Source organism: Colletes gigas, unplaced genomic scaffold (genome assembly GCF_013123115.1).
Source record: "Colletes gigas isolate AHSC1104 unplaced genomic scaffold, ASM1312311v1 Colletes_gigas_Sc00001, whole genome shotgun sequence".
Lineage (NCBI taxonomy): Eukaryota > Metazoa > Arthropoda > Insecta > Hymenoptera > Colletidae > Colletes > Colletes gigas.
The window spans coordinates 1,288,536-1,313,975 of record NW_025106630.1 but is presented as its reverse complement, the minus strand read 5'-3'; the positions used below and the strand labels follow the sequence as shown (position 1 = coordinate 1,313,975).

Sequence of the window (25,440 nt, the reverse complement as noted above, 5' to 3'; positions counted from 1 at the left end):
GTTTCCTTTTTGTAATGGGTTGTGTGAAAATTTACTTATATTTCAGGTGTGGCCAATCGCAATCCCCAATTTGCAAGTTCAGCAGAGCAATCAACAGATCTGTCATCAAACGCTAAACTCACCCTCGCAAAATCAAGACGTAAACGGCTGTGCAACGAGAAATCCTCAGCAAAGGTTAGGTCAGCATAACATGTCTGGGATGCTAATGGGAAATCCTCTGATCATGAATCAGCAAAACGCTAACTTCAACAACATGACTCAGCAGCAACAACAACTGTTGCAACAACAGCATCAACAGCTTATATTGCAACAGCAACAACAGCTTATGCAACAGCATATATCTCAGCAACAGCAGCAGCAACAACAACAACAACAACAACAACAACAGCAGCAGCAGCAACAACAACAACAGACGCAACAGATGTTGCCGCATCATCAACAGATGCAACATATGCAAATATTACAACAGCAAGAGCAATCGCAACATCAAAACGCGGTTGTCAATCAGCTAACGCAACAGCAAATTCCTCATTATCTAAATCAATTAAATCAACAACCGATGCACGTGATGCAACAACAGGAACACTTGAATCAACAGCAGCAACAGCAATTGCACATGCAGCAAATGCAAAAGCATAAGATGCAGCAGCAACAACACCAGCATTTGACTCAAGAGGTCGATCAACAAACGGGGAATTACAATCCTCAGCATTCCTCGGAGAATTACGTGCATCACATTCAACCGTCGCAGATATCTCAGCCTGCTATTCACCCGCAGTTACATCAACTTCATCAGCATCAAATGCAACAACAGACCCAACAGCATCAACCTAATCAACACGTGATACAAGCTCAGGCAACCGATCATTTTCAAATGCAAATACAGCAATTACAGCAGCAGCAACAGCAACAACAACAGCAGCAGCAACAACAACAACAACAACAACAACAACAACAACAAGTATCTCAGGCTTGCGTTCAGCCTCAGTATCCTAATCAACAGTTGAACCATCACTCGTTGGATGTCATGCAACAACAAACTTCGGGCGCTGTGATGAACACGATCAACGCTGGTGATATTCAAAACAGACATAATCGTACACCTTCCGTTACGGAAGAAGATCTAAATGTGAAGCAAATGCAGCAACAGCAACAACAGCAGCAGCAGCAGCAACAACAACAACAGCAGCAGCAGCAGCAGCAGCAGCAGCAACAACAACAGCAACAGCTTTTATTGCATAATCATCCGATGCAGCGGCACCACGTCGTACAAAATGGAAACTTGACGAGCAACCCGCACGAGAACGTGCAACGAATGTACGCTCAGAATCAGGTTCAGTATCCTGCGAGGAATTTCGATGCTTCTAAGGGAACCACTGCTGATGTCAAACATCAGCAGCAATACACTTTGCCTAATCTAGCGGGAAGGAGCCCGAACACCAATCACACCGTTGAAGCACAATCTGGTATGGGACCAAACGGACAGCCCGGAAATATGCATTTCACCTCGAGAACACCGCCCTGGCAACAAAACCGACCGGCGTCTGGTTCTCACCAGCCTTCTCTCGTCACGGTCCAGAATATTACCTGCAACTCCTTCGATCGTGTTCCGCCCTTGCATCATCACATTCCACAAGCCACCACCTGGACCGACGAGGTGGCTCGCAAAAAGGCAAAGTCCAACAAAGTAATGGTGAAGAAGCAACGCCAGCACAGCGTCACGGACGTCAGGAACAGTAGCCTCGATCAACCAGCGTCGAGTCCGATCGACGAGTTCAACGAGAAAAGTCATCAGAACAATAGTCAGATAGGTTCGACCGTCAACAGCAGCGGTCCGTCGTTTTTGGAAGACCCTAGTGGTTACCTAGCACAGCAGACTGCGTTGTTGAACAGCACGATATCGAGACAAACGGGCGTCAGTAGTTCGCAAGTGGGAATGGTTAACAATTCGAAACCACCGCAGACGAATCACGGATCCCACTTACCTAATAACGCGTATCTTCCACAACCAAAGCCTTCCTCCAGCGTTAGCCCCACAAGTACATCGACGTTCAATTCGGTGAAGAATCACGCGACCTCTCCCGTTGTCGTGCACAGCAGCATGACGCCCACGTCGAGCAGCGGAGGAACAGATTCGGAGGGTAGCCCTTGTCAAGGTTGCGTTACCAGCGCAGATACGCAGTCCTATGTGCAGGATCAGTACAAGCAGCAAATGCAGCGACAGTACCTGATGCATTCAGATCAACGCGAAGATCCTGTTACGTCGTCCACGTTTGGGGAGCAGTACCAGAACAACCAACAACAAGCTGATTCGAGACCAATTCAAGGCGGCACGGTGAGCACCAGCCACGGATCTCCGATCGGAACGAACAGTCCAGCAAATTCGGACACGCCAGCTTCCTCAACGCCCGGAATATCGCAGCCGGCGACGCCGCAAAGTTTAATCTCATCGCAACCTTCCACGCCTCATAGTTATTCGCAACCGCCAACACCTCATTCGCACGCTACTTCTGGTCAAGTGCCATCTCAACCTTTAACGCCACAAGCTCAGCAACCGTCGCAGTCTTCGATGAGCAGCGGCGTGCAGGAGCAACGTTCCGAAACGCCTTGCTCCGCTACAACGAACACGAGCGGCGTCCCTCCTACCACGCTCTCGTTGCAAACGTCCTCGTCCGCCCCGGACAACATGACACCTCAGATAACCAAAAGGCAAACCTCAAGACAATCGTCTTTGGACGGTTATCAGCCGCATCCGCACACCGTAAACGCTGTTTCCAGAGTACCTATGAATCACTTTAGCGGTACGTCGTCGGTGATAACTACTATGGCCAGTGGACACACCGTCAGCAGCAACACTATCACGTCCGTGCTAGCAGGAAGAGCGAACACAGCCACGGTTTCGATCAACACGCCTTCTGGAATACCAAATCCCGCCATACCGGATATACTTTCGAACAAACCTCAGCATCAAGCATCAACGACGACGTTAACGAACGTGCCCACCACTACTGTTACGCATACTTCTCTACCGAGCAGTCAACCGTCGATGCCAATAAGCGTCTCGAAGTCGCCATTGGAGATGGTGCAAAGCGTTGTCAGTAGTATACAAGTACCTCAGACCAGTACCACCTCGTCGGTTCAACCGCAAAATCAACAACAACAGCAGCAACAACAACCACAGCAGCATCCTCAGTCCAACGTTCAAGTACACAACGTTCTTACGTCTGGTGGAATACTGAAGCACCCCGCTAGTTCAACTCTACCTCCTGGCCATATACTTGTGTCCAGTGGTGGCCAACTAATAATGGCCAGCACGGGGACGGGTATCAACGGCGTGATGGCACCTCCCCCTCCTAAAATAATTTCTAACGCCAGTTCTATGCCACCGTTGTCGGTATCGCCCATGGTTACTAGCGTAACGGGCGCTGTTAGTCAGGTGATCCCTGCAGTTGGCGTAGCTCAGCAAGTCATAGGACAACCTACCGTACTAGTGAACACTATTCAGACTCCTGTACTTATACAGCCAGGCGTGATGACAATGGACAGCATAGGGCAGAACGTCCAGATACCGCATCTGACCGTGGCTACTGGTAACGTGATACAAAACGCTCAGTCGATTCTGGACGCGAACCAAGACGTCGCGAGGAACGTGAACGCCAGTCAGGGAATGGTAAATCGGCAACCAGCGTTGCTGTCGCCAGAGTCGGCGATAAGCAAAAAGAAAGCGTACAAGAAACGAAAGACAAACCCTCAGACGGTAGCCTCGATGTTGCATATCGCATCATCACAACAGAACGCTGGCATGTTGATGCAATCACAATCAAACTTTGCCCAACAAAACTTTCAAACTCAGAGCATAGGCGGCCCGATGTTGCAAGCGTTGACCATCGTACCGGGAAAAGGTGGAGCACCCGCCCAATTGGTGATGAACGGTCAGGCTGGCACGACCTCGGCTCAGTTCAATGCTCAGCAAATAATCACGAATCCTCAGCCGACCCAGCAAATAAATCTGCTCCAGCCGGTGAACTTATTGAACGGAGCCGCTGGAATGGTCCAAAATTTCCCCACCATTCAACAATTTATCGTTCCTGGCATCGGGAGCATGGTGATGTCCGCCGATGGAACAGCCACCTTGTTGCAAGACACTGGAAACCTAGGCATGCAGCTGCAGATACAGAACGTGAATGGTCAGAACGTCTTAACCCCGGTTCAAAGTCACAGCGGGATATTCAATCCCAGTCAAAGCATCTTGGCAGCTGGTCCTGCTGGAATGGTTATTCGCGCACCGCAGGCAACCGGTGGAAAAATTATTCAGCAGCACAGTCCTGGCGCACAATTTCTATCGCCGAACAGTGGTCAGTTCCTAGTAAACGGTACCACGTCGTTCGGGAACCAGTTGAGCCCAATAGTAGCCAACGTCAGTCCCAACCAGCAAGTGACGTTCAACACCTCGCAGGTTCGACCGTCTAACATGCAGGGTCAACAAGAATTCATACAGATGAACGGTCAAACGTTGATGGTACCTTGCGGCACCGCACAAAACATTGCTGTTTCATCAGCGTCCAATCAACAGAACACGACTTTCGTGCAACAAAACACCACGATCGTGCAGCAACAGACCACCATGGTGTCCAACAATCAGATACCCAACTTTCAATCCGCAGCTTCTAACGGAACGGCCGTTGATCCTTCTTTGAACATCGATCACAATCAGTCGTACATTCTTAGTTCCGGCATGATTCAAGGAAAGGCGCCGACTTCGCCGAAAAGTAACGTCAATTCACCGTCCGCGGATCAAAACGTCGAACAACAACAATACGTTCTTGCAAGCAGCAGCACGACCGTCGTCGAAAAAACGGCGCAACAGAGCGACCAACACAGCCCTCTGATGGCCAGACATTCTGTGTCCACACAAACGGCAGGGAATCAAGCTAACATGGCACAGTCGGCTATGATGAGGCAAGGATCTCCCCCGGATACCACCACGCATAGTCCAGGAAATAGCCAGAGGTCAAACAGCCCTGCTGTGGATACTACAACGCATGGAGCAGCTTCACCGGCACCACCGATTACAGTTAGACATCATTCGTCATCCACGGTAATATTAACTGTTTCAAACTTTAAATGAAAAATATAATAATGATTGTAGTTAAGGCGATTTGTAATTTTTCTTCACATAAAAAAGTAAAAAGAATTTCCTCTGGAACTATGCTGCCAGGTGTTAAAGTTATGAGATGGGGTATTGCAAACGAAGCTTCTTCTTTTGTTTTGGTGTCATAAATTCATATCGTAGGTTTGGTTATTTAACGGAGCACTTGGGGGATTAATTCTGTAGAGGGAAGACTGAAAGTTGCACGCGTAAAATTCTATTGAATAATTGGGCAACTTTCTTTCCAGTCGACAATTTCTTTATCCTAGATTGTATTAATTATTGATCTACGGTTTCAGCCAATGGTTCATTGCGTGTCGAGCAGCGAGCCGGACTCAGCAGATGTGCCGGTGCCGTCGGAGGACTGGAGGATTCAGGGTATCACCACGAAGGAAATAACGCTTAGTCAGCCGGGTCTCCATGGAAAGACATATGTGGAATCGACGGTGACTACTGGGATCCAGGTTGGTACCCATGTAGAGCAGGTCAACCGTCATCTAACTCTAACAGACATGCACCAGCCAGCCGATACGACACACCCTGAAAACACATACGCTGACTCACAGGAGCATATGGACACTTCATCACCAAATCATTCCATATATTCAGACACAATGGACCACTCCCTCGTGGAAGATCAGCTAAGCGTCACTAAAGAAATGACGGATCTCTCTTATACGGAGATGGAGGTCAATACGTTGCCGGTTGTAGGTCATGGTCATTATCAGCCGATCCTTTATCACAGCCAGCACTACGTTCCCAATGCAAACGTTTATCGACAGCAAGCTTTAGTGCCAGACCACGCGCATTACACGATGTTGCCGCAAACGAAATTCGATAATAAGTCTTGCGTTGAAACAAATCAAATCGATTCGCAAATTGTACAGCACGTTATTGAGCAGGACGATATCGGTCAGAATTCGGAAGAGAAGTCTATGGACAGTCAACCAGTCAGCGTTCCATACTGTCCCGAGAACGAAGATTATCAAAAATTTGTGAGCGTTGGCGTCGCAACACCGTCCGGTCTCTATCCTCATTTGTATAACTATAGGTCTGATCCTAATGGCATTGCTGTCGTTAACTACTCGCCAAGCAAACAGGCCTATATAAATCCATATATTTACAATCCATTCGTGTATGCGCAAGAGGTGGACGACGGTGAGGAAACTGACTCATCGTCGGAAGAATAAGCATCTTTCTTTCGTATGGGTCGATCAATTAATTTTGTACATTTTAAATTTAGACATTAGTGGCATTCCCTTTTCACGCAAGAGCCTATTACGCGTTTCCAGTCGATACTATTAAGTTTGTAATTAGTTTGTATTTAACGTTATTAATTTTTACTTGCAGACATTTTTGTGGGCCGAGCCGTCGAGCTCGCTTTTAGCGTTATTATTTAAAATGTACATTGCAATAATGTAACTTGTATGCTCAACCGTGTGTTAACGGGTCAGTGAAAAAAAAAAATCATGATTTTTTATAATGGCAAACAGAGAAAAAATAAATTTTTGCTAAACAATATCGTTGACGATAAAAATTATCTGATATACATTATTCCTGATTGATTACAAAAAAAAAAAATGAAAAAAATAAGACAAAAAAATACCTTGCGATGAGCATGCGTAATCAGAGTTTGGATTTCGTCTCCTTTGGTATCATTTCTCGTTTGCATGCTTCGAAGAGAATGAAATTTGAACCGTTTCGGTTCGGCCATCGATAACAAGCGTAGAAAACGTAAGTTTTCTTAATGGCTCTCTGAACCGTTCGTCGCGTTAATGTTTCCGGACGTTTGTACGTATGTTATGTTGTAATCGGATCAGAGACCTTTTTATGTTGCAGTAGATTACGTTCTGTTATTAATACCTTTCAGTTCACTTATGTTTTTCACGCTCGATCGAAAGAATGATGACAAAGATCTTGCTGGAGAAAGAGAGAGGGGGTTTAGCGATACAGAAACGAGCGATTTGGCAGTCGTTAGGTTGAAAAGATATTAGCATGCGATTGGTAGGCTTGTGCCTGAGTTGATCGAGTTATATTTGACAGATCTATACGACAGAGACGTTGAAGCAAGCCGAAGGTGTGGTGAGCACAGTGAGGTGCGAGGGCAGGGATCATGCCCTCGGCCGTGGAATCAAACGAAAACTGGACTCCATCCATTCCATGCATTCTACCCTGCATGAAGACCAAGATGGTCAGTATTGTATGGTATTCTTAGACGTTATTCGTGCATTAGTAGCATAAATAGCTCGGCTCTAGTATCGAACGTCATTTTGATATTCGACTTTGAGGCATCGGAATCGTTTCGTCAAGTCAAGCTACGTTCATGTCATGGAATTTATCAGTAACGAAAATTTACTAGCTTTGCAAATGAAATTTAAGTAGTCCAAAGTATAAAGCGTTTAACAAAATTTAATTTTTGAAAGTAGCATTCGAGTTGAAGTTATTTTATCAAAATGGTACTTTATCGTAACACTTGGATGAAAAGCAATGCGAACGACAGCTCGATTCGTTGCAGTTGAAATGTTTAATTTAAATTCGATAACGATGGTCTCGCATTGCTCTTTGCCAATGTTCGCTATATAGTGAATGTCATTATTAAGAGTGCTTCTGGCTCTAGCAACATCGATTACTAGAATAGAAATAATTTAACGAAACACGTTTTCACGTGCTAATTGTTCTCCATATTGTTCTCCATATTTCGTCGATGCATGCTCTTTAGACACGTCGATTGGCTAATTTCAATTTCTGTGTATTGCTTGTTCACCTTTGTTTTCGCTCGCTGCATGTACAATGGCACAGCTGCATGATAATTAGTGCTTGTTGCATTTGTGTACGCTTTGGTAACGCTTTTTACGCGACGCTCAAGGTCTATTTACCTCGACAATCGACACGAATATGTAAACGAAAAAAAGAAACAACTTACTCACGCGCATAACTTTTGTACTGTCGAAAATTATTATCATTGGAAGTGTCGTTAAAATTGGTTTCCTGCGAGCAGGAAAAGGAATATATATATTTTTTAACGATTCGCTGATAGCATATGGCAGTTCGACGTAAATTTTACATTTTTTTTCTTTTTTTTTTGTTGCGTAAATTAATTACGACAAGAAAAATATTCCTTCTCGCGGTCGAAGAAAGAATACACGCATCCGGCCGATCGGAGAGAGAAAAAGTTTATCGTTTCGAAGAGAGATTATTTAATATTTTTTTTCACGAGAGCTCGATGCAGGTAAGTGATGTCAGTACTAAACATTTTTGTTCGTTAAAAAGAAAACAACCCAGGAGACTCGATGCTTGCTACGTAAAAAAGTAACGGCGGTGACATTGGATTAATAAAAATTGTAAATAATTTTCGCCGGAAGGATTTGTTGCGTTTTTTTTCTTTTTTTTTCTACTAATTGGCTGGCAGGTTTGTTAATATCATTGTCCACGCAGTTGTGACGTGCCATTGAAAAAGGGCCAGAGGGGGCTTCAGTCATACGTTCATTTCGGCGCGGGTGTGGCTCACCGGTTTATTTATTGCGGCATTTCTTGTACATATAATCACCCTCACGTTTCTCGCGTCGCATGTGCATAATCTTGGGGAGGGATCGTTGTTTTCGTCCTGGGAGCGCCAAAACCCGAGAGCCTCAGGCGTGTGTGTGCAAGAATTTATCACGTAAATCTGTAACTTTATTACGTTCGTAATTCGCGGCTCCGACCGAGAGTCTGGAATTTACGATCCGAGCATTCGCTGTTCAAAGATATCGGAATAACGAAATATCGCCCGGCGATAATCGCGCCTCTTTTCGACGAGAATTTAATCGATCCGAGAACCATATAACGAGGGAAAAGCGTAAAAGTTCGACCACGATCGTCTTTTTTTTTTTAACAGTCGACGTTATCTAAATTGGAGTGGAAACGATCAACGAACGAAGTCATTTGCATGTGCTCGAACCATCTGATATCTCATTTTGCCACTGATCTCGCCTACCACCATTTGAATGAAGCTACTAATCATTTTTTAACGAGCACGCGCGCGAGCAAGAAGCACATTTCAAAAAAATAAAAAGTACAGTCCAACAATAGAGACGTAGTGGTATCATAAATTAAAAAAGTTCAAGGACGAATCCCGTTCGTAAAGCACGCACCAAGAGCATACCCATTTCGTTGTTATGCGTTGCACTTATTGACCAAATTTAACACACAACTTTAACAAAATTCGCGGGATCGTGTACGCGAAAATCGTAATCGAATTTAAATTACCAATAATTAATGGGAAGAGTTCATTTTCGATTTTAACACTTAGCCGTCGGTCGTCGAAACAATTTGCTACATTTTTATATCGTTAAAACGTCTGGCTATGCAATTTTGCAGAAGTCGATTCGCAAACAGTATGCGCATGTTAACGAATGCAAATGATATAATTGAATTCTGATATTAATTAATTTTCTTCGCTAGGTGATATACTGTTCGGATACTTGTCTTTTTAATTTGTTTAAACTGTAGTTTGGTTCTTGATTTTACAAAGTATCTACGATGTTTATGATTGAAAAATTGTAATCGATGACGGGAGAATTTTTTAGAGGATAGCAGACAAATGCATTCATTGCACTTTTTATTATTCGGGTTAGTACGATCAATTTTAATCAGATTTTAAAAATTTACACAAACACACATGGTACGATCGAGAAGCAGGTGATTCTGCAGGAAAAACTGAATCCGAAAACGTAGAATAAAAATTTTTCGCACGGAGCTTTGTTTTTTTTAGAAAATCTTGACAGTACGTGAGATGCGCGTTCAGTTCACTGGTAAGTCTCTACTTCAGGATCTTGAAACGAAGTTAAGTATAAAAAAAATAGCATTTACGATAATGAATTGTTGCAACATATTGTGTTTTATAAAATATAATAAATTATATAATTGAATATATGAAAAACTCACAGAAAAGAAAAAAGGAAACATTGCAATTTTTAATATTCGTGTAGTTCAATGTTTTAAATGGTAAAAGAAATTTTTATTCTACGTTTTTAATTTGTTTTTACGTGCAGAATCGTCTCTTTTCAGTTGTACCACTAATTGTAAGACACGGTGAGGACGGCTAAATGTTAAAATTCATTAGGCTCTTTTTGAAGTTGATTAATGACTGTATCAAGGACAGGGGTGTAAGTCCTATCTTTTTGTAAGAGTGAGTCTTGATGGAAGTAAAAATATAATGACTCTAATTGACTCTTGAAAATCTTCAAAAGAATAGCTATATTAAAAAAAAACATCTGTGGATTGTCTGGTGCCAATTTTGAGGGAAAAATAAAATACAATTTTGACACGTATTTTGAATTAGTTGCAGAAAATTAAATTTAAGAAATCAAAATCTCCTCCAGAGTTTTACCATTCTTTTACTGTTTTTGAAATAATAGGAGCTAGAAATTTTCCAAACAAATGATCTTTGACATGTTGAATCAATCTGTATTGGAAATTGAGATAGTAAAAAGAGTACGATGCTTGTCTTTTACTGTTCTAAAACTGCAAAAAGGTCCGTCAAAATTTGTGCCAGTCGCTGTACAGATATTATTAAACTGGTAAACACGTTTGAAATCACGATCCCGCGACAATTCGTCCCGCTTCCTCGGATACAAGTTTGGTCTCACCACGTTCACGTTCAATCGATTTCACCTTTCGGGGCTTGAGTAAAATAGCGTGAAATAGAGAACAGTAAGATGAAAGAGAGAAAGAGAGAGTGATAGAGGCTGAGTGTCTGTGTGCGTGCGTAAAAAAAGAACCGAAAGAAAAATATCGTATCTTGTTTGGAACCTTTAATAGCCGAGGCAAAGTCAGAGGAGAAGAGCCAGAGGAGACTGGAAGTGGGTGAGCTTGTATGGGGCGCCGCAAGAGGAAGTCCGGCCTGGCCGGGCAAGGTCGAGTCTTTAGGCCCCCCGGGGACCATGACGGTCTGGGTCCGTTGGTACGGGGGCGGGGGAGGTCGGAGCCAGGTCGAGGTCAAGGCTCTCAAGTCCCTCTCCGAAGGCCTCGAGGCGCACCACCGTGCGCGAAAAAAGTTTAGGAAGTGAGTCGCACCACCTCGTTCGGGGATACAGAATCAGATATCAGTTATCGAAGCCTCTTAGGGACTCGGGGTGTTACGGGGATAAACGATGATAATTTACGAAACGGCCTCTCAACGTTCGAATACTCGTGCCTGCGAATTTATCAACGTCCTTTTAGATATCTTTCAAGAAACATACGTCGAGGTTTTATCTGATTGTTGCACGTCTTTTGATCCAGCATATTTAACGGATTTGTCTAGTTAAAACAATCTTTCTTAAAGTTTTAAGACTAGATAGTTGTAAAGCACGATTATGAAATTCGGAAAATTGGCGAAGTTACAGGATTTTTAAACGGGGTTCTTATATACGATGCTTGTACATAGGTAATGGGCAATTTTTATTTGTCATAGTTTAGATTTGAAAAGAATTATTTTTGTTGTGAGTGAGTAGTGTTTTTTAACGTATTAGTGGAGTTGAAGTTGTTTATGGAAATAGGAATGTCGAAGGATAAAATGTTAATTTAATGCCTATGGAATAATTCGATCGATGGTCGGGCAATTTTATACGTATATCTATAAAACAAATATTCCTCTATTGTTCAGTACCAAAATTAACTCGATTTATTTACTGCTGGAAATGTTGTGAAATTGTATACGAAAAACACATTCATAACCAAATAGCTGTTTTAGCTGTTATTTGTCAATCATAAATTTAAAAAAAATTTATTTTGATAACAACAGTTCTGTGAGAGATATGTAGTTTATACAAAGTTAATCGTTTATAATTAAAAAAATGCCTGAGATTTATTAAAATATAAATAAATATACGTATGAAATTTGTCATTGATCTGTCGAATACTTTTCCTCTAAAAACATTATTAAATTTTGTGAGCTGAGAACTAGATAGGCCCCATAAAGGACACGATGCAAAATTGATCTTAATTTTAAAATACAACTCTAGAGAACCATGGTTCCTTTTTAATTATTGTACATTGATATTTCTAGTACCTCAAGTTGTTTATTCATATTATTTTTCTTGAAAAAATGATAAAATCAAATCAACAGTCTGTAAATTTCAGTTTTCATTCTATTGGATTCTGAACTTCTTTTTCCTTCCTCATTTTCGAATAAATTATTTATTAACGTAATCATAGCAAAAATAATATTATTCCATACAATAAAGAAAATCAGCTACTTTTGACCATTCTAAATTCTTATTTAAAACCCACTCAAATTAGAAGCAATTATATTATTATACTATAATATCCTCGACGTCGAAAGTACTAAATATTAAATTTAGTCAAATAATTCCGCTCTGCCAGTAAAATACACACTCTGCAAAGAATTGTTTTTTCAAATTATATAATGAATATTTACGATGAGAGTTATTTATGACTCTATTGAGTATTTAATGAATCAAAGTAAAGAATTAAGAGTCCTGTAGACACATGATTACTATTTCGTATTTTATTATCGTTTGTCCAATCACGCCTAAGATACTATACAAAAGAGGTATAATTAATATTGATAAATGCTTTACAAAATTGATCTATGAAAATAATGGTATTTTATATATTATTTTATGTACATAGTACATTAAATGGAATGATTGTTTAATAGGTCCGTTTTGTATAACATTTATTAACAAACCAACAGCCAATGATATCGAGTCTCTATTATATATTTAAGAAATCCTTTGCGTAGCTGCGATTTTTCATTTTTGCAATATTCTTTTAACAGTAGACAGCTTTTAAAGTACTGTTTAGAAGGCATTTATTTGGAATACGCTTTTGCTCCAACTCTTTAATCGCAGTTGCGCGTTTTAGACGCATTTTAATCTACACTCTGCAAATATATACGTATGTTTATTTATCCTGCTTAGTATTGCTGTTTAAGTATAACTTGTTTATTCCTTCTTTAGCAATATATTCTCCGTAGTATACATATAACGTTTGTGAGATACGTTACGTTTACACGGACATTCACGAACGTCAGTGAAATATTAAATTCGTTTCGTTGTGTAGATGTAAAATGATCGGTGTAAATATGCAAGATATTAAAAGAAGAGAAACGATCGTGACAGTTTTACGATGAAAAATCTTTTAATGATTACGTTGTTCGTTGTGTATAGTCCACTTACGTAACCGACAGCCAGATATTTAAATTTGGTCGAATTTATGCTTTTCGTGGTTAATTAAAAAGAAATTATTATTTACTAAAGTAAGTGTTATACTTTTGTAAAAATATTATTCTACATTATTAAACGATTACCGAGGATTATTCGACGCACAAAATCATTGCAGGAAGGAATTTCAAAACTGTCAAAATTTATAGCGACGCGTTACAATCTTTTTTTTTAATTTCATAATTACTGTATAGTAATATTTCTAGCGAGTGAAACGAAGCTTTAGATCAATCGAAAACGAATAATTGGTGTTCGAAGGATGTCAATGCTCCGACTATTTCTTAAATTACAGATGAAGAAGCTATTTTTACAGCGTGCAGTAGGTGTTTGGTTCTTTTCTTATTCCGATCGATCAATCATTGATTCGACCGGTGGCAGCTATCGTTTCTCATAAAAGATGCATCGCACAAGTGTTCAGGATCGAGTTTGTTCTCCTTGAAATATCACACACATCTCATTGTAGTATTTGAATTATATTTCAAATTATTAGCCAAATTACAGACTCGAGTTCCAGGTAATTCTTGAAATAAAATCCACGAGAATTTCAACCCCAGCCATTTCGTCATTTATGAAATAAAGAATAGGTTTCCTTTCTAATCCGTATTTATTCTAACATTTGAGAGATATTTGAAATTTATCAACGTGGTATAATTTGTAAAATGACAATTTTTCATCTGTCAGAAGCTGTTAATCCCTTTAATTTAAAATTGGAAATAAATTAAATAGTAGGTATCTTTTACACTTGAATGATTGAAAATATACAGCATGTTTCTAAAATAAACGATCACACTCAAGAGATATATTCTATTCGTTATATTCGTAAAAGAGTATCGTAAATTTGTGTGTTTACTTTTCAGGGTACAAACATTAACTGTACATTAAAAAGATTGCAGCATTCAAATAAAATGTCAAGCATGTACATAGTATTTATTGTTGTTCAAATTAGAATGATTGTTAACTTTAAATTATTTTCTAAATAAATTGTAATTACTTTCTTCGTATTTGTTGATCTCTACAACTTCAAAACAGAGGTGATCGACTTTTGATTGCCTGCTGAAGATGTTCAGAAAGAAACGTCTACAAAGTTCTTCCACTCTCTAAATGTTCATGAAACCACAACTTCATAAAGTAGCTGAAAATAGAGGTTACGAAGTTTTTTTAGATGCCATAACTGAAGTTTAAGGGATGAAACTTCCCCTCAAAGTATCAGACTTCTATCTTTAAAAGTATTGGATATAGTAGGAAGGTTTTAGAACTAATTTTTTGTGTCTTTTGATGTAAAATTAGTGCGCGCATCAGTAAAGAAAAATTATTAACAAAATACAAGAAAATTTGTCTATCGTTGAAAGAAAATCTCTGAAATTGTTTTATGATTTTATGCATAATGCTGCCAGTATAAAATAAATATATTTAAATGTCTGTTTCAAATAAAAATAATTTACTATACCATCCGTTTTTTGAACATCACAAACGATTTGTTTTAAAAACTTCCTTGTATCTCCAGTAGTTTTAATCTCCAAAATACTTGAGTTATCGTAGCTATAAAAAAAAGTAGAAACAAAATTGAGGAGGGAGTATTGTGAATGTTTCAACTCTAATATAAACTTGAGGATTATTAAAATCAACGAGATCTTTGTACAGGTGTTTCACTTAAAATAAGCCGTCTAAATATTTCTCACATTATGTAACAAAAACTTCTATAGCCCCATGGTTATTTTTTTATTTATTTTTAAGGTCGCTGATGTGTTTTGCATGTAAGTGCATATTCGTCTCTCTTGCATGTTCTAGCTGACATGAAAATGTGTTTATAGATGTACTGTGACATGACCATGAAATGACCTTTTGCCCCCGAAAAATGAAAATTAAACACGAAATTTATTTCCATCTAGAATTTTTAAATCGCTGGATTTGACGTAACGGAACTTTAGTATGGCCACCTCGCTTCCCTAACTCAGACCTCGCACTAATGGGCTTCTTCTTGTGAGGAGAACCAAAAATCAAGACGTTTATATCGAACAACCCACAATACCAGAGGACATAAAAACCAGAATAATTAGAGTTTGTCATTAATCCAGCAACAATCGAAAGAACATTGCAATCTCCCCGTACGATAACTATGAAAGTGAGTGTGACAGATGCCATAGAAATCTCCTAACATGTAACATGTAAACATGCTTACTTTCGTTCGCAGGTTCTCTACCGTCGTCGCTGAAACCTTCGATCTCGATGGAAATAAATTTCATGTTTAACTTTAATTTCTCGGAAGGTCATTTCAAGGTCATTCCACAGTACGAACGCATTTTAGTGCCATCTTCCACACGCAAGGGAAAATAAAATACTCGACCTTCGGAGACTCAGAATCAGAGAAAAGTTACTTTCTGGGCCAAGAAAGTTCTCCGCTGCGCATTCATCCTTACCGCTTGAATCGAAGGAGACATTTAAGTGGCTTCTTTTACCCGAGATACCCTGTATTGTAAATAATTATTATCCTTACAACGAGTAGAACATATTCCTAAACTGTGATCGCTCATTTTAGGAACATCGTTTCGAGGAGAACTCGATCCCCAAACACTTGGACGGTGTCCTAGGAGTTGGGCAAACTTTATTCGCGAATTAAACAAATAAGAAAGTTCACCAACGAGTGTAAAATCGTTGTTGATCGGTCGTAATTAAATTTTGTCCAGCTCCGGGATTCATTGCTCGTCGCCGATCAGCAAAGTAGTGACACGTAGCTCGAGTAGCGCATTCTAGATGCATCGCGGTTTCGCTGTTGCTTGCCCGTTTCCGGTCCCAGGGCCGTACTTCCGCACGACTAACGCCACGGTTCTCTCGTGTGGCACGTTTTCTTTTTCTAGAAGTCGTAAATTGAACATGCAGCTGGAGAACGCCATACAGGAGGCGATGGCCGAGTTGGACAAGGTGCCAGAGTCCGGGAAGGGTCAGAAGCCAACCGGAAGGTCGTGCAGGATGACCGGAACCAAAGGATCCGAGGGCAGCGGGGCCTCGAAGCCGGATAGAAAGAGATCGTCGAAGAAGTCCGTTGCCTTGAACTCCGTCGCAGCGGAGCAGAAGCAGTGTCGATGATCCTCCGTGTCCGTCGTCGACGATACGCTGCTCTCTGAGGAAGCTTTCGACGATAAAACGACGAATCGTTTTGCGATATAGCAACACCGACACGCGTGCTCGTTCTACGTTGTTTTTATAGTAACGTGACACAGTCTTTTTCGATGCTTGGAATTTTTACCTGTGCTTGATATTCAGTCTGATACATGAGAGAGAAACGTAAACCGGAGACGAAAGTAACGTGGAACGAGCGGAATCGTTGCACATTTTCTTCCCGATGAAAATGGCGCTTCTACCGACGATCTCTCCTGACGAATGTTTTCTCCGACGCGACGAGTTTGATTTGTTTTTCTTTTCTTTTTTCTTTCTGTTCATAAGTCGGAAGAGTTCGAACGCTTCCGCGAACGTCGGAGGAAGTTTCGACGAGTTTGTCGTTCGGGAACAAAATATTAGTGGACGAGAAAGAGAAGGGGAAAGTCGATCGATTGCGATCGAGGAGACTGAAGAGAAACTAGGGAGAGAGAGGGAGGAGTAACGAAAAGGCACGGATGTAATTGATTTACAGAAGATTTTTATTGGCTGAAAGTTATTTCGTAGTCGGGGACGTATCTCGACGTGATATAGGATAATTTGTCGTTATCTCACCCACGATCATTCGCTGCTAGCATGTATAATTGTAGCGGACACCACTTTCCTATTATAATTGATCACTCGCGATCGTGTGTATTAATTAAAGAGGCAAAACTATTTGCTGTAATATTGTGTAAATCGTAGGCTATCGTCGTTCTACTTTTAACAGTAGGATCGGATGTACCCTTAATTTGTTAAGAATATTTGAAGAATTTACTCGACGCGTTTCTGAAACGAAATTGTTGGATTATCGATGCGTATATTTCCCTTCGGCGCGCGATTTAACAGGAAAATGGTGAAGAGTAGAACTCAATTAGGGAAAGAACGAAGTTTCGAGGTCGAGTTGTCGCTGGGCAGAACGTGTGTGATTTACGTACAGGGTGGAGAAAAGTTATTTGTTGCGACGAACACGAAATAAATACAATCACAATTAGCAATGGCTTGGCGTCGATTGGATGGAGTTTATTCATGAATCTGAATCTTTCAATGTACCAAGAATTTTAAATAACCGAATGAGCGTTAGAAAATAAAAATGGTGTTGTTCGAATCTACCTTTTTGTCCTAATATTTGAAACAAGATAGATTGCAATAAATATACGATGTTACTATATTTTATCTATATTTTATTCTGTATTTTGTCTCTTGTTTTAATCCACACTAGTAAACTATCCTTAAATGGAATAAATTTCTGGCATTCCGGAAGAAATATTTCATTCTAATCGATTCTTTAAGTGTAGTTTAAAAAAAATGGAAGACTACGATTTTAGATTATTCAGAAAATTGAATTAAATTTTTTCTGACTGTACAGCACTCATTTCTGATCGATCAAATCTAGTTTTTGAAATCTATTTGAGCTTTTACAATATTCTGTTAATTATTTTGCGTAGTTTCTTAAATATGTAGTAGGTGATATTATGGAATCGATGCAATAAAAAGGAATTATATTATCTACTTTTACAGTATATCTTCGTTAGCATTTATCGATGTTCTATTAGAAAGCAAGAATGATCATTTCACCAATCGTTACCTGTTTATTTTCTAACCAATTCTCCAAAATATTGAAAGCGTAAAGCATAATAATGTCACGAAAGAGACCAACTAACCCATGCCAGAGCTTTGACGATTCTTTAACGAAAGGCCAGCGACAAATAACTGTACCCTATACCGAAAGATCAGCGAGCGATGGAGAAAGTTTTTCCAAAATCCGATAAGCGTTTGCCTAGCGAACGGAAGAAAAGAAGCGTTGGAATTAGTTGTACTTTATTCGCAAACTCGAGCGGCTAACGAATATTAACGAGCGAGTGTCCTTCCGTTTCTAAACGATTCCTGCAACCTTTCGATTAGAGACGTTTTCGAATGTTACATTAACATTCACGAATAGGATGTGTGATAAGAAGAACAATGGATGTTTGTATCTCCAAAACTTTAGTCGCCGCGTAACAGTAACAGATTAGAATCGACGGTCGGTCGGTGGTTCCAATTTTAAAACGACGAACGCACCTTCGCGCGTGAACCTGTATTTTTTTTAAAAAAATACATCTCAAAGAAACAGAGTGAACGACACGAGCATGCAAGTAGGTTTAAAACAATATTTTTGCGAACGAATCAACGCGTCACAGTACCTACAGAGAGAATACTATTCCCAATCAATCATTTTTTAGATGGCTATACATAAGTATACAAGGAATAATTCTTTTACTGGGACGTCATCGTGTTGCATTGTAATATTTAAACAGTCTCGACACGTTGAAATCCTTTTTAACCCTGTGCCAGCTACGGGACTGGCGTTTTTTGATCCGCGTAACGATTTTGTAACATTATTCCTTAGATGGTAAAGTAACGAAAAAAGAAAAAAAACAGAAAATAAAAAAATAAACTAAATAGTGTATCGATGCCGCGACTCGATATTCTACAAACGGAACAAAATATAAAAACGAAACGAAGCTTGTACATAAGAAAATGGCCCGATTAATTAAGAATCGGAAGTCTCTGCGTGGTGTCACGCCCGGATTTTAATCGACGCGCGATGAACTTCGAACGAGACGGGGCTTTCGGATAGCTTGAAGTCAATTTCATTTGAAAAAAGTAGGAAAAATGAACAAAAAAAAAAAAAAAAATTAAAAACAAAAATAAAATAAATACAAAGCATCGACGAATCTTTCGCGAAAATAATTTTCCACTTTTTTGCTTCAGCGATTCGATCTCGTACGTGCGATACCGAGTACCTCGCCCTTATTTTTGTATCGACACGAGTATTAAAAAGCAACGCAACACCATTGTCGCACAACTTAGCCCCGGAGACACGAGATATGTTCCTTTGCATGCACGTACGCATAAATATGTACAAAAACCATACAGAGAGAAACGTTTAAAAGTTAGTAGGATATACGCAGCAAGTATCGAACGGATATTTTTAGTTGATCGACCGCGGATAGTCGAACACACCGATTGTCCACGAAACGTTTCGGTCCCGGCGAAGCTTACGATTAACGCATTTCTTACCAGTATCTGGGACTTTTGCACGATCCGACCGAGCAATTCGTGAAAATTCATTCGGGGATCGGGAATATTTGGTGAGCGATACGTTAGCGACGAAGCTTTCGGTAGGTCTGAACACGCAACAGACAGACAATAAAGAAGATGCAAGTATCAAAAGAAACAAAAAGAGGGTTGCGCGAATTCTTTACCAAGACTTGTCACTTTTAGCGTCGAATATCATTTACGAGCCGTCGATTACTCGTTGCTACACCAAAAACTGCGGACTAAAGCTGCTGTAAACGTGTAAAGGGGACGATTCAGTCCTCTCGAAGAGAAATCAAACAATATACTAAATTTGTATACACTTCGCAGGCTGTTTTCCGTGACTGGTCTGAATATTTTACTATGAAAAGAGCCTGATAGGACTCTTGACGTAATATATTATTACGTGAAATATCTAAAAGCACGGTGGACCAAAATCATTTTCAGTAAATTATCGCTCGACGACAGACGTTACTTTCGCTTTAGTTCTCGTACAGAGGGTTTACGAAATGCTTGGCCAAAGCTTTTGAGCTTGTCGAAATCGTATTCGGTATATAAACTTGAAAATTTTGGATATTTAGTTGTTTATACAAACATTGAGATTTAAAGATTTTCAGAAATGAGAACTACTTCCACTGACACGTACCTAAGAAGACTAGTTCATGAAGTTGATTAACATATTCAATATTTTCAGAAAAAAAAACAATTCTTCTGTGCAAGTTTATAAATATATGCGTCAAGTGCAATTGAGAGACAGTTGATGCTTTCCAGCTGTCCTCGAGTCAACAGGAAACACAATTATACCCACTTGTATTCGTACACTATAATGGTGATTTATTATAAATGAAAACAAACTTGTTCCTTATGAATTCACTTTTTGTAACTGGTATAAGTTTAAATTAAACATAAATCTTGTCAACGGTCGTGCCTCGTTGGACACACTGATTCTCGTTCGGTCATCAAAATGCAGCATCATTGGGCTGCGTGCAGTTAGAAGATGGGTGACCGCTTGAGAAAAAAAAGGAATTGTTGATTTGTTTATTGTTTACAGGATTGTATACTGTTTATATTATACATTTCTACGGATTTTGTAATTGGGGTTTAGTTAATTTAAAAAAACTACTTCGTAAATAAAATAAAAATAATACAGTTGTAATAAAACAAAACAACACCGATTCTTGTCTGATCACTGAAGTGAAGCAACGTTGGGCGCGATTAAAAAATAGTACTTGGAGGGGGGGAGGAGAATATCTTGGCATTATAATTGTATACTGTTTATAATTATACCTCTCTTAATAAAACAAAACTACTTCGTAAATAGAAGCACAATACACAGTGTAATAATTGCTAAAAATAAATGGAAAGAATTCACAAGAAACAAAGTTTCTTTTCATTTGCAGCGAACGAATTTGTACGAATACGAGTGGGAGTAAACTGTATACAAATTAGATTATTATAAATTAAGAACAATCTAGTTTCGTGGCTCTGAAGGTTCGGTCAAACATTTGTGGAAACCCTCGAGTACAAGTAGTTGACATAAAATTAAGTTAGTCGGATCAAACTCACTAAAATTCTAAATACAAGGACCACTAATATTTATGGCGTACGAGATCGCGTAAAAATGTGCGAGTGTGTTTGACGAGTTACTGTATTTAATTCAACTCGTAGCAACGAGTGATCGCCGCGCGACAGGATACGGGGGAAAGTGACGTTCTTTGTTTCAGACCTCGGTTAATTAATTAGTTGTTTACACCGGTTCTGTTGTTCACGCGCCTCTTATCAACGATGTTACATCAAAGCTAATCAAAAGCTCGCGACAGGATCGTGTCGACGGGTCTCTCTCCTCGTACGCAGTAAAATTCAAAAGTCTCGCCTCCTTCCACGGAACGACAAATAAGCGAAAGGCGCGTATTCAAGGAAAGACCAAAAAGAAAAAAATTAGAACAAAAAAAACGTTGTCTCGTATTCGTAGATTTCCGGTTTTTGATCGGTGGCGAAAGACATATCACGGACGACGATTTTTTTGACGATCGACGAGGAAGCTCTTTCGGCGGGGAAGGAAACAAATAAATAAACGGGAGAGTTTAGAGCGAAGCGAGTGTCGAGGCATTCGCGAAGAGAAACGGGCAAACGGCTGGCATCGCTATATACAAAATGGGACCGTTTAAAGATAAGATAATTTCTAATTTTATCGCTCGATTCCTTCGCCCAAATCGCGACAGCCGCGTCGGCGAAATGTGATTTCGTCCAGCGGCTGCCGTCTAGCGAGATCGATCGCAGAGAGGTCGATTCGAAGCTAACGGGGGGGGGAAGCATTTTTCTCTTTTGATCGCGGCGCGTCGACGCGCCAACCAGGAGGTTGAATTTATAAAAAAAAACCAGTAAAGACTTACCTCAGTAATGTAATGTACGCAAGAATCAAACGTCTTTATGATCGAGAGTACGTATATATACTGTAGCGCTGATCGTCCTTTGTATATTTTCCGTATTGTAAATAACTTATACATACGCCTTACCGGTAATTATTGCTGTACGATAACCGTCGACGTGCGCATTATTTAATATTTATGCGAATATTGGAACGAGGTTTCAGCCGCGAGCTCGCAGAAAAAGCGACGCGCGTCGAGGATCCATTTTCTTTGTTTTGTCGATCATTTTGTAGAGGCCAGAAATGGATTGTACAACTCTCATTCCTCAATTTTGTACATATATATATATATATATATATATATATATATATATTCGATTATCGGTTGTGTGTGACATTTGATTATTTATTAGTACCTTGAGTCGGTTAGAATAGCACGTAGCTCTGTTTTTATATGTGAAATTTTGTCTTACGTACTTTTCGTTAGCTGATCTTTTATTAATTTCTATTAATGGTCGTTCGACCTGTGTTTTTCATTTAAGAAAGTATATTTTATCGTGAATAAACGAGGTGGCAAATTTATTATTGGGATGAAATTGATTTTTTTTTTTTATTTACATTAAAAATAGAATAAAAATCGACATGCGTTGCTTTTTCTCGAAACGAGTCAAGCGACGAATCGATAAACACAGAGAGTTGCGTGCACGTGAACACGAGCAGTAACAAAAGGAGGCCTATGTTAATCGACACTCTCTGTATCGTTTCTTCTACTTCTTTTTTTTTCTTTTTCGACGGGCGGACGAGTACGATAAATTAGCGACTAAAGATAGTTAATGCGTTTAACCAGGGGGGGGGGGGGGAAACAAATTTTTTGGAGAACTATATACCGATAGTTATCGAAGTGTGACTGAGACAGCACGAGTTTCTTCGGCAAATATTTATTACTATTATTATTTATCGAAAGAAAAAGAATGTAGTTATATTTAACGGAGCGTTTCGTTCGCTTGTTATGTTTTGAAAGAGATATAAAAAAAAAAGAAAGAAGCGCGGGGCGACTTTTGTTCATTGTCGCGATATGTACAGTGTGTGTGAATGCGTGTGCGTGCCAGAAAGTAAGAAAGCAAGAGAGAGAGAGAGAAAGAGAACGTGCAAGAGTGAAAGAGAACTCAGATAAAAAATACATAGATTGAGAGAGAGAGAGAGAGAGAGAGAGAGAGAACGAGAGGCGGATGAGAAAAATATAACGAAAATGCAAATTTCGGGGAACGAATATAGTTTAAGGAGGCACCAAAAAAGAAAACTGATTAACTCCGTAGGACAAACAATTTAACCGTGATCACAATTACCGAGTCAACAAATTTAGGAAACAGCGACGAATGCACTTCTTGGTGTACAATATGAATATTAATGCAGATAATAGCTATACATATTATTATATCAATTGTCAGTGGTATTACAATAAGAGATGATAATTTTATATTTACAAGATAGAAAAATCGTTGAATCTAAATGAGTGTAATATACGTCTGTACTATGAAAAAAGAACACAACACCCCCACATGCATACAGATACTCTCCACTCGTAAACACCCTTTGCGCCCCACTCCTCACATACCCCCACTCTTCACGATCCCCAAAATTCCATGCTAGGACAAAAACTAGGGAAGCTAGCTTATTTAATATTTGGCATAATATTTATATATATATATATATGTAATATATTATATTATATTTAAGATATAATATAATAATATTATATATTATATATACGACTATAAATATGATTATAAATATGAATATAAATGCAAATATAAATATATATATATATATATAAATATATATATACATGAGAGATAGAGCATAAAGTAAACAAAAAAAAAAATGAAATAGGCTCGGTGCGGCAATATTTGCACGACCGAGAAAAAGTATGAAGCTATGTGATCCACTACTACTAGTAGCTTTTAGCTGTAAAGACTTATACTTTATTTTGTAAATTTTGTTTATACAATGTTTGATCGTTCACGCATAATACTATTGTATGTGAAAATAAGTTAATAAATCATTAACATGTGAAGTTACACAACGTGGGACTCATTGTGTTTTCCCTCTTTGTAAATACGTAGATGTAAAATTTTAACTATTTTTAGTTTATAATACATATACGCATGAAGTTTCGAGGAAAAATTTCCGGCCACATATTATATTTTTGGTAAAGAATTTTTTTCTCGAAAATGCGGAGGATTTCGGGGGTGTGTCTATTAACCAAAAATGATTGTAATTGACCCCTGCAACCGACAATATTTTTTCCAGGACGATTTGAACAAATTTTTTTTCTCCGAAAAATTTAGGCACTGTCGATTTTTCTTAAAAATTCATTTTTGATTTATAATAAATTTGTTTGACGCCGTACGGAAAAGTTGTTTAGTACTTTTTTGTAGGTATCCATGAGCTCTACTTCCAGACTAAATTTCAATGAGATCCATTGACTCTTGTAGGAGTTATGGCCGTTTGAAAATTGGACAATTTTTATGGGGTTTTTATAACTTTACGGGGTTAAGGAGCAACATTCCGAATAGTTTTAGAATTCCTACATACTCTTCACCAAAATATGCATCGTTTGCATTTTGAAACATTAAAATCGTCCAATCCGTTCAGAAGTTATGATGTTTTAAACATACGCATGAAATTTCAGAGAAAAATGTGATATATGGTCAGACATTGTATTTTCGGTAAAGAATTTTTTTCTCGAAAATGCGTAGGATTTCGGGGGTATGTCTATTCATAAAAAATGATTGTAATCGACCCCCACAACTAAAAATAATTTTTTCAGAATGATTTGAAATTTTTTAATTTCACTAAAAATTTCTGCATCTTTCCCCTACCGATTTTTCTTAAAAATTCGTTTTTAATTTTTCATACATTTGTTTGACGTTCTACTCAAATGTTGTTTAATACTATTCTGTAGGTATTCAATCACCTCAGGTCGGTATAGCAGTCAGATTGGGCCACGAAAGGGTGTAAGGTCTACTCGTATACCTCGTCTGTGACAATATTCTAGAATCTTTGATGAATCAATGAAAATCAAAATTAACCTAGTGAAGAAGCTCTATATTTATGATGACCTATGCAAGGCGGATCGCAGCCAATTTGCTAATATTATTTAATTTTTAATTAATAATTGCATTACCCAGCTAAGTGTGACACGATTATTAATTAAACCCTAAATAATATTACCCAGGTCTCACCACGTGGAGGTTGCTGCGAATGGAGACCCGCCCTAACCGAATCCCAACCACCCTCCATTAATAAAAATTTTGTATGACCAACGATCGCAGATCGTTTGGTCGAAGAAACAATAAACTAAAGTGCAACCAACGAAGAAGAAGAGTTTTCAAAAGAATTTGCCGGATAGAGGCTCACCAACAACGAGACACAAAAGTCAATCAAATATATACATATAAAACGAGATTCACATTCAAACAAAATTAACCTTCCTAACACAA

General features: G+C 39.1%; 1 protein-coding gene across 4 annotated transcripts in view; it reads left to right on the top strand.

Annotated features, from left to right (window-relative positions):
* LOC122397704 (protein split ends-like) overlaps positions 1-23,619 on the top strand; it is a 418,491-nt gene extending 394,872 nt beyond the window's left edge. The window contains exons 5-11 of one of the 4 annotated variants that reach the window (XR_006259140.1): positions 47-5,098; positions 5,449-5,613; positions 7,193-7,340; positions 10,949-11,192; positions 15,246-15,478; positions 15,548-15,829; positions 16,212-16,332. Coding sequence is in view for 2 of the 4 variants with exons in the window: in XM_043397055.1 (XP_043252990.1) it covers positions 47-5,098; positions 5,449-5,613; positions 7,193-7,340; positions 10,949-11,192; positions 16,212-16,440 (5,838 nt within the window). In the remaining 2 variants the exon portion in view is untranslated. Of the gene's footprint in view, positions 1-46; positions 5,099-5,448; positions 5,614-7,192; positions 7,341-10,948; positions 11,193-15,245; positions 15,479-15,547; positions 15,830-16,211 lie in introns of all 4 variants that reach the window. The other 3 variants (XR_006259141.1, XM_043397055.1, XM_043397071.1) reach the window with 3 other exon arrangements.
* The last annotated feature ends 1,821 nt before the right edge of the window (positions 23,620-25,440 follow it).